Source organism: Euleptes europaea, chromosome 16 (genome assembly GCF_029931775.1).
Source record: "Euleptes europaea isolate rEulEur1 chromosome 16, rEulEur1.hap1, whole genome shotgun sequence".
NCBI lineage: Eukaryota > Metazoa > Chordata > Lepidosauria > Squamata > Sphaerodactylidae > Euleptes > Euleptes europaea.
In genome coordinates this window covers 22,257,356-22,271,638 of record NC_079327.1, presented here as the reverse complement: position 1 = coordinate 22,271,638, position 14,283 = coordinate 22,257,356, and the positions used below count along the sequence as shown (strand labels likewise).

The following is a 14,283-nucleotide window of genomic DNA, read 5'->3' as shown; positions in this document are numbered from 1 at the left end:
ATCAGAAAGGCTCTCATCTTTCTAATAAACAAGCTTGCCGTATGTGGGATGTACAACTGACCCTTCGCAGTCTTGTGCGAGCAAGATCTTCCACTTTTACCAAAAGCCAAATACTGATACAAAATGAATCCTCCTGAACAAAGCTATGTTTTCTTAATAACAACAGTTGTATAAACATAAGGTCTTCTCTGTTAAAGGGAAACAGACATCAAAAAGTAGTACAAACATGGAACCCTAAACCCTTCTCTTCTTTGAAGAAATGTGTTTGAAGCGAGGTGTTTCTAGTTATGGGTGAATGAAATGAGAATTCAGCTGCAACGAACGGACATCCAGCCTCTACGAAGGACTAATTAGATCCATCTGAGAAGCCGCATCTATGCCGCTTTGCACGTTTCAGCAAGAAAGCTTTGAAAAGGCTACATCAAAACGGTTTGTTACAGCTGATGCATGTCTAGCCACTACAACAGCATTATTTTTCACAAAAGACTAAGAGCTACATTAAAGTCACATCGATAAGCCTGTTTTCTTCTTGCCCCGAGAAGGGCAATGGAATTTGGAGCCACGGCAAGCAAGTAAACCATTCAGCAAGCCTGGGTAACAGCAACTCTTGCATAATCCCGTTTCTCCCCCCACACGCCAAAATTCGTCTCAATTTCAGAGAAGCTGTTACAAGAGGAAGTAAATCTGCTAACGAAACCGTTAAACTAAGACCTGAAGATTTAATGACTGCTTTTTGTTGATTCATGCCCAGCCCCTCAATGCTATGTGGAATGTACTGGCACATACAGCCACTACTGTTATACCAGCAGGAGGAGCTCATGGTTATTATGTCTTTAGTGATAAAATAAATGGGCACAGTCCCACAAGCATGTGCCACTCTCCTTCATTTCAATGAAGCCTGTACAGGAGGGCCTTCAAACTGAATCATGCCCGGTTTGTGCATTCTGGATCTTTTAATTTTCCTGCTTTTGTGATTGCTTCTGTTCGTCAGACCGTGCGTATCCTGAGCAGCAGGCATACTATGCGCCTGTATTATTCCCTGTTCTCCACACTCAGATAGTGATCAAAGGCTGCATGCCGATAAAGAACACCCTCTGGGATGAGTATCAAGTTGTTTCGCAGTTAAAAATATGACCTAGAAATGTTCTCTGGTACCTGCCATCATTTCCAAATACTGCATCAGCAATTTCAAAGCATTCCCATGCAAGGCAATCTACGGCATGCTGGCATGTTCATTTGCCCAAAGCTGTAGCACCTTACAAAGCATCATCCCAGACTGCTCAGAGAGGGCTCTTGCCATCTTATTGGCAAGCAGTGATTGTTTATCTTCTACCTGTGAACTATACTCACTAGAATGGGATTCTCTAAAAAGATCCAAGTTTTTTTAACCACACAAAACAGGATGCTTCATAATACATTCTTAAGTCCTGTAACCCCAACCCTCCGGTCTCTTTTAATTCAATTAAATTATTATGTGCTATTCTGTCTTTCTTTACCCCATAGAAAATTTAAAATATCTTTCTTCCAACTTTTAAATATTTGTACTCCTTTTAGAATTGGTAAGTTTTGAAACAAAAAAAAGTATCTTAGGTAGTACCATCATTTTAACTACTGAAATTCTACCCCATAATGATAAGGGTAATTTTTCCCAATTTTTAAGATCTATGACAATTTGCTGCCAAAGCTTACTATAGTTATTTTGAAACAAATTAAGATTATTTGAGGTTAACCATATACCCAAATATTTTATTTTGTGTTTAATATTAAAACCTGTCTTTTTGGATAATTCTTGTTGTTGTGATAGTTATATTTTTAACCAATACCTTGGTTTTATTTTTGTTTATCTTAAAACTTGCAAGCTTTCCATAAACCTCCACAATTTTATTCCAGTTATCAATTTGACAAGTAGGGTTAGTCAAAAAGCATACGAGATCACCTGCATAAGCTATAGTCTTAAAGTGTTTTCTCCCAAATTGAAATCCAATTATATCATGAGTTTGTCTAATCTTTTTCAATAAAACTTCTAAGACTAAGATAAATAACAAAGGTGAAATAGGGCAACCTTGTCTGGTGCCCTTTTGAATTTCAAAGTGTGGTGATAGTGTACCATTAATCAGCAAACTAGCTGATTGATATGTATATATTTTTTCAATAGCTGTCTTAAAATTTACTCCGAAGCCCATATACTCAAATATTTTCTTCATAAAATTCCAGTTCACATTATCAAAAGCTTTTTCTGCGTCTAAAAATATTATCGCTACAGGGGTTTTAACTGTTTCTGCGTATTACAAAAGATCTATCACTGTTCTGACATTTTGGCTAATCAGTCTACCTGGTAAAAAACCAGCTTGATCTTCATGTATAACCTGGTTTAAGACCGTTTTTAATCAAGATGCTAAAATGGCCACAAAAAGTTTGTAATCATTATTCAATAATGAAATGGGTCTATAATTCTTTACTTCTAACAGATCCGAGTTTGCTTTTGGTATTAATACTATATTTGCCTGTTTCCAGGTTTGAGGAATGGCTCCATTCTGCAAGCAAGAGTTCATTACTTTTAATAAATGTGGATATAATTGTTCCTTAAAAGTTTTATAATAACATGCTGTAAATCCATCCGCACCTGGAGATTTATTTAATTTACTTTTACCTATAACATCATTTAATTCCTGCATAGTTATCATGGAATCTAATAGCTCCCTATTTTCTTGTGATAATTTTCCCTATCAAATTGTTTCAGATAGACATCTATTTCCTTCTCTGAAACTGGATTTTTCCTATATAAATTTGTATAATAATCTACAAAGATTTCTTTTGTGCCTCTTTCTCTTTAAACCATCTTGTATTTTGTTGAATCAAGAGTCCTCTGATTACTGCCTTACCGGCATCCCATACTACCTCATCAGTTATTCCCTTATCTACATTATCAGAAAAAAAATTTGTATATCTATTTTTAATTTATTGTTGAAGGCTTTCATGGTTAGAGTTCATTGGTTCTTGTAGGTTATCCGGGCTGTGTAACCGTGGTCTTGGAATTAGTAATGTGCTAATCATTGTCCTGTAAGTATCCCGATAATGTGCTAATGAAGATGCCTGCCACAGTTGCTGGCGAAACATCAGGAAAGAAAATTCCAAGACCATGGTTATTTTTAATTTGTCTACTATTTTTTTATTTTTAATAAAGATTCATTAATTGACCAAGGCCTATGTCTCCTGTCCCCTAATTTAATCCTAACTGAAAGAGTGTTATGATCTGACAATACCTTTGGCAAAATCATCACATTATCTGATAGATTTATTTATCCTTTGGAAATCCATGACATATCTATTCTCGAATAAGTAAAATGTCTAAATGAAAAATATGTGTATCCCTTTTTGTTGCCATTTACCAATCTCCAAATATCAAACATTTCCCATTGAGCTACAAGATCGTTAAAAATACCAGGTAATTTACCTTCAGACATCCGGGTCAGGGGGGGGAACGCCGCGGAAGTGCGTTTGATCGCGCTCCGGCTTTAAGCTGCCAGGGGGCAGGGAAATCGGCCCCCCACTATCGGCCAAGCAGCACCCCTCGGAATAAGGGGGGATGCTGGATCGGATCCCAGCAAGCGTCCCGTCCTGGAAGCGGTCACTGCCGCGGAAGCGGCGGGGATCGCTCGGACGGGTCTAGCTGAAGAGCGGGTGCCATTGTTCTTTGAAGCAGTTGGAATGAGCGGCGGGAGACCCCGATTTGAAAAATAAAACACAAGTTTTCTCTTCTTTATTTGAATTCTACTAACAACACAACTGAGGTGTCTGACAGTCTTACTATTCAAGAGAAAGTACTCTGAATCCTGTCTATAACTCCACTAACAAAATCCAAAGTGAAACTGGGCTTTTTGCCAGCTGTGGCGCAGCTATAATTCAACCTTGCCAGCTTTGCCAGCCATTGTAATAAACTATAAGGAGCAGGGGGTGAAAAACAGCTGGCAGGAGATGACAAATTAAAGAAGATGTGCTAAATTTGCTCTCTAAGGTCTGGACTATAATACAAGTTGGATTCCCAGTCTTTTTTCATGTAGTACTCAAACTGATGTTTTAAATAGCAAACTTCATACCCCCCCCCTCTGTGGATTACAAGTTACAACCAAACTAAACACATAGGATATGGGAGACAAAGAAAAAAAAGAAAAACATTCCAAGGAATTCCAACATTCAAAGACTCTAAAAAATTGCAGTTACTGCAAACATCTCAACAACAGAGAAGACCTTCTGCTTCTAATATAAATTTATCACCAGCCACCTCACCATCTTTAACAGGGACCTCTGTGATGGCTAAGATGCCTCCCAAGCCAAAAATGGAGGACACTCTCAGTTCTCTCCATGAGATGATGGCAAAAACGTTGCAGGAGGTGACGGCTATAAAACAAGAACTGACTCAAAATACAATGGCTATTTGCCAAAACCCAGCTGCCATCTCTGCATTGAAAGATTCAATTTCCTCCTTGACTGTTCATCAGGATAAAGTGGAGGCCAAACTCCAAAAGCATTCACAAAATAAAGATACAAAAAAAGACTGGACATCCTGGAACTGTCAGTGGAAGCATCCCAAGAGAGAGAACAAAAAAGGGAAGACCAAATTGCAATGTTAGATCTTAAACAAAAAGAAACTTGCATTCGCATACGAGGCTTGAAAGAAAAACCTGAAGGAACAGACCTAAAAGCTTTTCTAAAGGTTCAGTTGGCAGAGTTTTTACAGGAAGAGGAAGAAGTTGTGGAAGGAATGATTATAACAGCCTACAGGATTAACTCTGCTTTTGCAACCAAAAACAATGTGCCAAGGGACTGTTTAATTCAGCTTTTTTCTAGAACCTACCATGATCTTATTCTAAACAAGCACTACCAAAATCCTCTTACAATTGAAGGCACAGCTATGAGACTGATGAAAGAGATTCCTGGAAGACTACTCAGAAAAAGAAAAGATTTTTCAGAGATTGTTGAAAGATTGAAACTAAATGGGATTCAATACAGATGGGAATTTCTACAAGGCATCTCTTTCTTCTACAAAGCTAAAAGATTTAAATCACAGATGTTGCCAAGGTTGATCAATTTTTAAGAAGATATGATAAAGATCTCCGCAAACCAACAAAAAATATATAATGAATTTGTCACGCCGCGTCTGGACCTCTGGGACCCCCGGGGTCTCTGCCCTGGAGAAGGGCAGAGGGAGGGGGGCCTCCTCAGCCTCAGACCAGTCCCAGGGGGAGTCGGAGCTTTCTCCCCCCTCAGATGTTGCCAGGTTGCCGGCCGACCCACGTTTAGTCTGCACTCAACCCTTTCCGGCTTCTTCCTTGGCCTCGGCTCCCCTCTCGCCCTATATCCATCCCAGGCCAGAGAGGCCCCGCCCCTTCCCCGCTCCCCTCCCTTCCCCCGTGATCCCTTTGCTGGGCAGCCGATCGTGCGGCTCTACCGGGATCTCCCGCAGCTGCGCCGGCCCTTCCCTGACCCGCCCGCGCCCTCCCGACCATCAGCTGGTGAGGGGGGCGGAGTCCGGTGGGCCGCGTCATTCCGGCTGCGTCGGGCCCCACAGCTCCTCACCTGGTCGCGCCGTCCCTGGGTTGCCGCGCCCCGTCCAGCCGGCGGCCTGGGGAGAGAAGAGCGCCTGTGTTGTTGCCCCCCCAAATCTCTCTGGGGAGGCTGGGTGATCCGGCGAGCCCTCTCCGTTTCCCCCGTGAGTATACCCGGGACCGGGGGTTCGGAGGTGGAGAGCCAGTGTGTTGGGGGCCGGCCGGCAGGCCCGTCCCGGGACAGAATTACTTTTTAAAATATGTTCATATTCACTGCTTAAGTGAATTTAAAAACATTCCAACATCTTTCTGAAAGGGAAAATAATTAACTGACCTGAGACAGGACATATTTAGCTTTCTTTCATTAGAGTCATGTGTTGTTTCTAAACAAGTTAGTTAAGAAATGTGTAGTATATTTAGAAAACACTAAAGCATGAAATTAGGAATAAACACCATTAATGAAATCATAACCTGCATTCCTTGTGAATGCTTTTTAAGCTACTTTCTCTCATACAGAGGCAGTATAATTTCTCATATCAGAGAACAGAGGCTTCTAAAGAAGTAAAATGGTTAAAGAGACTCATTGCATTTTCAAGTTCACTGAAGTTACAGAAAAGTCTGCTTCAGGCCAGCTTAGGTACATCAATATGAGAACACATAGAAGTACTGTACTATACGGTAGATCTGATAACTTTTGAAAATGCATCCTCTGTTGTATCCATTTGGGTTGGAAGCCCACATGGCAATTTTGCATCATTTGTCACATGCCACATTTTGTTGCATCATTGTGGTGTGGAACATGCCTTCAAAAATGCCTAAAAGACCATCTTCATCTGCAAATGAACAAAAAGCAACACACAATGCAATTCAAAGCAAGAGGAGCTTGGTACATTTCAAAGGCTTCTACTGGAGACAAGTTTCTCTCTTTCCTGAAAGACCCTTACCTCCATAGAGGTAAAGAACCCTACAGCAGTCAAAGCATGCAAAATCAATCATCACTTGTCTCACTGTGTAATGCCGGAGAAGGTTACTTACTGAAGACACAGCGTAGGGAAGCAGAAATCTCACCTTGCAGAAATTGTTGCAACAACTTTGGTGAATAAGTTCTAAGAATTGTCTTGGAGTAAGTTTCATCTAGTCCAGTACTGCTTTTGAAAAATCAAAAGAACGGCGGTCAGGACCAGTGGAGACAGCTGGAGGGACCTCCACCATATTGTCATCCGATGATAGGAAATCCGGTACCCCAGGGAGGGAAATGGTATGCAAGGATTTGTGCCTAGAATCCCTCCAATATCTGGGGAAGTCATTCGATGTCAAGGTGCTGAGCTATGGCACAGGGGTGATGAAAGACTTTGGCATCAAGGCAACAGAGAAGATCAATGTCGAGGTGACGTCGGCTTCGGGCATTGAGACAAAGTCTGCTGTTGGTGTCGAGTTGAAGGTGGGCTTCGACCTTGAGGAGAGGCTTGAGGATGACATTGAGGCAAGGTCGACCATCAACTCTGAGGTGATGAAGACAGTGTATGGCATTGAGGCAAGGAGACTGGGACACCATGAGGCAAGTGGGAGCATCTCACCTGAGGCAATTTTGGGGCCTGAGCCAGAGAAGGCTTAGATTTTTTTTCTTGGTTCTGACATTGCTCTTTGAATCAGTAAGGCTGAGTCTGAGAGGAATTTCAGTGATGCGGCTGGCATTGATACCACTGAAGGAGTATGGGTGCTTTTATGAGCCTTTTCTGACTTTTCAGGAACTCCCAAGGACTTCTCCTACAGGACTGCTTTTAACCAGGAGGCCCTCTCCTGTCTGGCCTTTGGCATGAATAACCCACACACCTGGCAAGCCATGGTGTTATGACCCTCTCCTAGACACATTAAACAATCGGTGTGCTGATTTCTTAAATAATGTCATGTTTTCTATCACCAGAGAAATACCTCAGAATTCCAAGAGAAGCTGAAAATATGTCCTCTCTCCATGGTGGCAGAAAAAGAACTAAGGAGCACTCTCCCCCCCCCCCATCATATAACCGTTTAGGTGGGTCATGTGACCATTTAGGCGGGAACAGTCTCCGACTCCGGCACGCATTGGAGGGGTGAGGAAGTGCTCCATAGATCTGAATTTTCCAGAAGCTTTGTGAATCTACTCTTTGCAGCTGGCCTGCGCCATCCCATGTAGGACTGCACAGAGGACACAAAGATGAAGCAGAAATCCAACCTTGCCGAAACTGTTGCCGCAACTTTCATGAATAAGCTCTAGCTCAAGAATTGCCTTGAAGTATGTTTCATCTAGTCAAGTATTCTTTTTGAAAAACCCAGATGCTTATTGATATAGCGCAAAAAGGTGATAAGCCTCCCCCCTTTGTTTGCAATCTGTTGTTATTACAATATGATACTGAAACAGAGCAAGTTAAAGATTGTATGATAAAATGAATGCAAACCTTTGGACTAAAGAAATAAATTTGACTGAAGATATTAAGAGAAAACTGGTATAAAATGTTTTTAGATGGTGCATCACACCTAAAGATATAGCAAAAGCCAACAAAGACTTTAATGGGAAATGTTGGAAATATGATAATACAGATGCAACATTTTATCAAATATGGTGCACATGTAAGAAAGAAAGAAAATATTGGATAATAATACATGATGAAATGCAAAAGATTTTAAAAATTAAGTTCGTGATAGACTCAAAAAGTATGTTATTAAATATTTTACCAAGCAATATTTAAAAAACACATAACGAACTATTTAATTATATGGTGACAGCAGCTAGAGTGATATATGCAGCAAAATGGAAAGCAGAGAAATACTCAGATTTAGACGAATGGATTAATAAACTAACAGAATACACATCTATCGCAAAACTTTTATACATAATGGGCCAATCTCAGCATTTCAGGGAAAAAATTTTTCAGTTATATCACTAGAAATCTGAAACCAAACTGAATTCAATTTATTTATTTATCTATTCAAACATGGCTTTTTTCAGCAGAACCAATCACCGCTGGTATAGTAAGCTAGCCCCGCCACTAAAATATATACCATTGCTTCTTCTCACCCATGTTTCATGGTGGGGGTTGGGGGAGTTCCATTCAAATACAAGGGAAACAATCAGATGCTAGCATTGATGAGGACTGTCCTCTTTTTCAGGGAAGTTGTGCTGTTGAGGTTTGTGTATGTACAACTGTTGCTTTCCATATAGCTCACTGAAACCCACTTCCTGCATTCATATGCAGCCCCCCCATAATGTGAACAGAGAGTTAAGTTAGATTTCCATTCATTTTAAAATAGATAGAAAAATAACAGATAAGGCTGGAATGTATCCTGGTCAAAAAAGGTCGTCACCAAAACACACAAGAGGACCAAAGTTTCCAAAACAAAATGGAAAGCATGAAAGATGAGGAAGCGCAGTGAGATGATTCAATAAAAAACATATTTCACAATGCCATAAATATTGATGTGGAATAAAACTTGCAAAGTGTTAGGCATTGCTGGGTACGCACACATAACTTGTGAAAAAATATGCAGATGATAAATGATAAAAGTGGCTGGTTAGCATATGCAATGAATGATCACATGCAAGGCAAGACAGTACACAGAACTTTTTCTACCACGTTTACCCTCAAGGTAAGTTTGGCAGTTTCTGAAATGATTGTGTACTGTTCTTTCAAGCTTATTTTGGTTCTCAAGCCAAACAGCAAGTTAAAGCTTAGTGAAAAGGAACCTCATTGGTGAAATGGCAGCTTCTTCTTTCCTCACTGGAACACACCTGGTGAGCTTGTAGGCAGCAGGAAAAGACAACACCAATAGTAAAAAGCAGCCTGAATTCTAAGCTAAAAACGTTTGAAATTCAAGCTGTCGGAAGTAGGATACATAGAGCTAAAAACCTCTATCCCTTTTATCCCTGAGACTTTTAACATCAGGGGGAGACCAAAATGAGCACGCTTTCTAGCTTCTCAATTCGGAGATATTCACAGCAGAAAGGAACATAAACCCAATAAATATTGAAAGAGGGCAGGATGCAGCTACAGAAAGCAAGGACCATTGTTTATTTTTTCACTCTTTTGTTCCTCACTCAGCATTCTTCTTTGTGACAGAAAAATTATGTACTAGAAAATCTGATCAAGTGAACCTTGTGCGATTCTAGGCTATGATTTGTAGAGTCAGCATTGTTAATACTTCTACAGTTTTTTTCTATCCTCTGTTATAAGTCTTACTATAAATGTAACATTATTTTGATCTACAAAGCATCCCAGGAGAGAGTTGGTGTGAGAGATGACCACTGTAAGATCATTCTGGTAGAGGGCCCTTCTTCGAAGGCTAGACATCACAAGGGCATTGTTTCCTGCAAGATTCTCTCTAGACACATTAAACTGTGCCTCAAATATATTTGCTCCTTGGAAACAAGTTGGCATGCTGACCCAAAAATGGAGCTAGAATGAGTTAAACGTTGTGGATTACCCCATCAAGACAATGATCAGGGTACATATACCCAACTACTTTCTATAACTTTTTTCAGATATGCAGACATATGAAGACCAATACAATACTGCATTGAGTAAGTGAACAGCCATAAAGAAATAAATTGGAAGAGACCTTAGGATCTCAGCTGCAGACACAGCAAAGCTCCTTGGGTCCTGATTCCCATTTACTTTTGAAGAGAAGAAGAAAAAGAGTTGGTTTTTATATGCTGACTTTCTCTAACTCTTAAGGAAGTATCAAACCAGCTTACAATCACCTTCCCTTCCCCTCTCCACAACAGACACCCTGTGAGGTACATGGGGCTGAGAGAGCTGTGACTAGCCCAAGTTCATCTAGCTGGCTTCATGGGTAGGAGTGGGGAAACCAATCCAGTTCACCAGATTAGCCTCTGCCGCCCATGTGGAGGAGTGGGGAATAAAACCCGGTTCTCCAGATCAGTCCACCACTCCAAACCACCACTCTTAACCTCTACACCACACTGGCTCCTAAAGGAAAAGTAAGCAATTGTGCCAGAAAAAAGTCCTCCCCGCTCCTCCCCAGCAAACATCTTGCATAACACCAGGTTTCTTATATACTAGGCAAGACTGGTGTGATGGGGATGGGGTCCCATTCCTTGAAAGAATCAGCAAAGTTTTAACCTTGCCTCCTAGATCAAACAGGAGGTGGTCCCCAAGATGCAAGAGTCCTCCTGATTCCACATCATATATACCATATGTATCTATCAATTTTAATCCAACCTGCCTTCAAGGAGCTCAGTGCAGCATACACTGAGGGAAAGAAAACCTTACTGACACTTCTCAGCATTTATTTTTCTGAACAAGTCGATGAATCCTTCATTACTGCACGGAATCCTATCATACAGGCGGGGGTGCACTGGCCCTTTACTTACCAGGAAATATCCCTGTGGGCTACTGAGGGGCCCCCTGCCCCAAAGTGGGGCTGGCGAGGAGGAGCACAGGCACAGCAGCATCCAGCTTCACACCATGTCAGTCCAGGTGCGGCACAATTGGCCAGGAGGAACAATTCCTAGGACTAGTCTTGTTTGCTATGACTTTCTCTACACCTAAGAACACATGACCAGGAGAATCAAATGGACTCCCTAGATTCTATCAGACTGAGTACGGAAATTGCTCCCGAATGCTCTTTTACGCAAACTCTCTGCATGTAGGAAGACAAGACTAGAGTCCTACTTCTTGACATACTATTTTTGTAAATGTGTGCGAGAAGCAATCAACTACATAGTCCCTCACCTATAGTCTAAAATGACACAAGCCCACCAAGATCTGCACAACACTCCAAATATGTACATCACTTAATATTCTCCACCTACTTGGTCTACTTATAACAGCCTATCCTATTACTTCCCCCTCCCTCTAATCTAACAAAATGAGGGAAGGAACATTCAGCCGTAGGCGATACATAACAGAAGGCTAAATAACATCATAACCTTAACTCACTATATATTTCTTCTAGCTAGTCACTTCAAAGCTGTAACCCATCAGTGCAGTTCATATTACTCCCCCTAAGCAGATTCTGCCAGGCACAGTCTTTTCCATCTCTTCCCCAAACCTCTGGAGCACCCCATCCATGAATCTCATAAAGAGATACCTGGTACAGTCAAGTAGATGCAAAAAATAAAAATATATCTATAATCAAAGTAAAGACATCTCCCCTTCCAAAAAAGTACTTTACTTAAAAAGATGCCTAAAACTTCAGAATTAGGATCAACAATAAGCCATCCCACCTGTGTTTTATTTACACGTGAAAATAGTAAACATCTCAGCACAGCAATGTGCATGTGTTACAAAATAAGTCCATTAACTTAGTTCAATGGGTTTTGCCCACTGGTCTTCATCAGCGAAAGCAGTTTCCCAAATGTGCTCAAAAAATGCAATTTTTCTTGAATAGTCATATACAAGCAGCTGACTAAGCCCAATGGCAAAATGCATTCAGGTTCTGCATATTGACTCATTTTATGGTTTGACGCTTCTGTAACAACAGTTCTTACAAGATTTCAATGGCACATTGTATATACAGTGTATTGAGATCTTTTTAAAGTGTGAAGTGGTTGAAGGATAGCCAGTGGTTGTTAAATCTAGGGGAAGGAAAGGGATAAGTTGTTTTTGTGATATAGTTTAGATATTTCTCTCATACCTTTGGACCAAAATCAAGAACATTGACACTGATTAAAAGTTGGTGCACGATGAACGAACACTTACCAAGAGTGTTGACCCTTGACATGAAGCTATAACTGAGTGAGTGGTATCTCCCAGTTGGACTGACAGCTCCCAGTTACTTGCATCAGGTTTAATTATTGACACTCTGTATCAGCAAGAGAGAAAAAAAGGGGGAATCCTATTTAATCCTTATTGCTCAAAGGTTATGTTTCATCATAAGGTCTTTTTTTTTTTAACCATTCCATAGATTTAAAAACATATTTATTATCTCCCCCCGTCACAGCTCACAACAAAATCATTATGCAAAATGTCAACCCTAAAATTTTGGGCATACACCGAGCTCTCAAGACAGACAGGTCTCTGCACTGAAAGCTCCATTTTAATGTGGTTTGGACTCTTGTTACAGTTTACTGACCATTTTTAGGCCAGTGAATGTTCAAACCCTTTGCAGTGCTTTCATTAGAGACACTTGCCTCACGTTTTATGAACATTTGGAGATATTGGGTTAGATCCAGCAGTCTATCAGAGGAAAGCCCTAATAGTCTCAGACCTTTCATGTTTTCCTCGGCCATTCCCCAGTCTTTTCCAAACCCAGGAAAATTTATTTCAAGGGTTGTGGGGCCCGCAACGAGTAACAGCCATGCAGGCCAGGAGGCTGCAGCGGGAAAGGGGAAGAGGGCAAAACTGCTCTCTCCTGCCTCTTCCATAGCAAAGCTTCTTCGTGCTGGATCCCACTCAGGGTCACATGTAACCTTAGTTGTAACAATACTGTAATCAATAGGTTTTTGAAGGTCTCCTGAGATAGGTTGGCCACTGTGTGAACAGACTGCTGGACTTGATGGACCTTGGTCTGATCCAGCATGGCCTCTCTTATGTTCTTATGATATGACAAGTTATAGAGCTTTGTTCCTGTATTTTAAAAATTTCTCAGTCCCTTTGTATACACTAGCTAGGACAACCACAAAGCACACTAGATCAGTTGCCACATGCAACTGATGCCATGTGCCAGCCACATATTTTGCTATCGCTTCAAGAGTAACCTGCACAAACTTTCATTTTAGATTCCAGATCTTATGGTAATTTTAAATTCATACCAATAATCTGCAAAGAGAGTAGGGTTTAATGTACGCCACCTCTTCCCAACCATAAACTTGCCTCGAATATTATGCAAAAATCCATCATTCCTTTTTCTACCATTGCTGCTGCCATTGATTTTTAATGGGCAGTAGCCAAATCCAATTTTTATAAGTTTCAATCATGAATAATGTTCCATATAATAACTGTCAGGTTTGCTATGGTTTATACTGAATCAATGTAATTTTTCGCGCAATGTTAGTTTGTTAGCTGCCTTGAACATGCCAATGGAAAGATGGAATATTACAAAGCATTTAATAAGACTTGTAGCATTAGAGGGAATTCAGAGACATACATAATCAAACCCTTATCTCTTAACATGATTGAACATTAATTGCTTTCATGTTATTGATAAAAAAAGCAAGAGAAAGACAAAATGTTGAATTTTTTGCCTTAGCGCATCAGGGGGAAAAAAGAAATGTTTCAAAGGACACTTTCTTGCTACATCACTGTAATTCTTTCAGCCTTCCTAACCACATCATATTGCTAAAATGGGTTTAAGAGTCATGTCGGGTTGAAAACTTCAGGGGACAGGAATGGTCTCTGAATACATCTATAGAAAGCAAGTGAATGGAAGGCGACTAGTGAAGAACCGACTACCACAGAAACCAGTAATGATGTGATTTGTCTTAGTTAGAAGTTTCAGAAGATGATGGTTTCCCAATGCAACCTTTATACTTTTCAACAACTCCCTGTAGAAATGCACAGACTGTTTTGTCCTTTCAGACTGTCCTTAAACTGTATTCTGCAGTGATGTTTCGGACATTTGACAATAGTTAGGCTGTGCCAGCTGCTTACTGTGCTCATCATAATTTCACATGGTTACCCTGTGCTCTCTCTCCCCCTTCCTCTTCAGTTGGCTACCTGTTCATTATCATAATTGGCCCACTTTTCTCCTTGAGTTCTTCCCCTGTGGTCGTATGCCCCCGTTATCACTGAACATATGC

General features: G+C 40.7%; 1 protein-coding gene across 1 annotated transcript in view; it reads right to left on the bottom strand.

Moving 5' to 3' along the window:
- The window catches only part of PCCA (propionyl-CoA carboxylase subunit alpha), a 306,082-nt gene that overhangs the window by 93,198 nt on the left and 198,601 nt on the right, over positions 1-14,283 (bottom strand). The window contains exon 19 of the mRNA XM_056861686.1: positions 12,245-12,347. Coding sequence (XP_056717664.1) covers positions 12,245-12,347 — 103 coding nt within the window. The remainder of the gene's footprint in view (positions 1-12,244; positions 12,348-14,283) is intronic.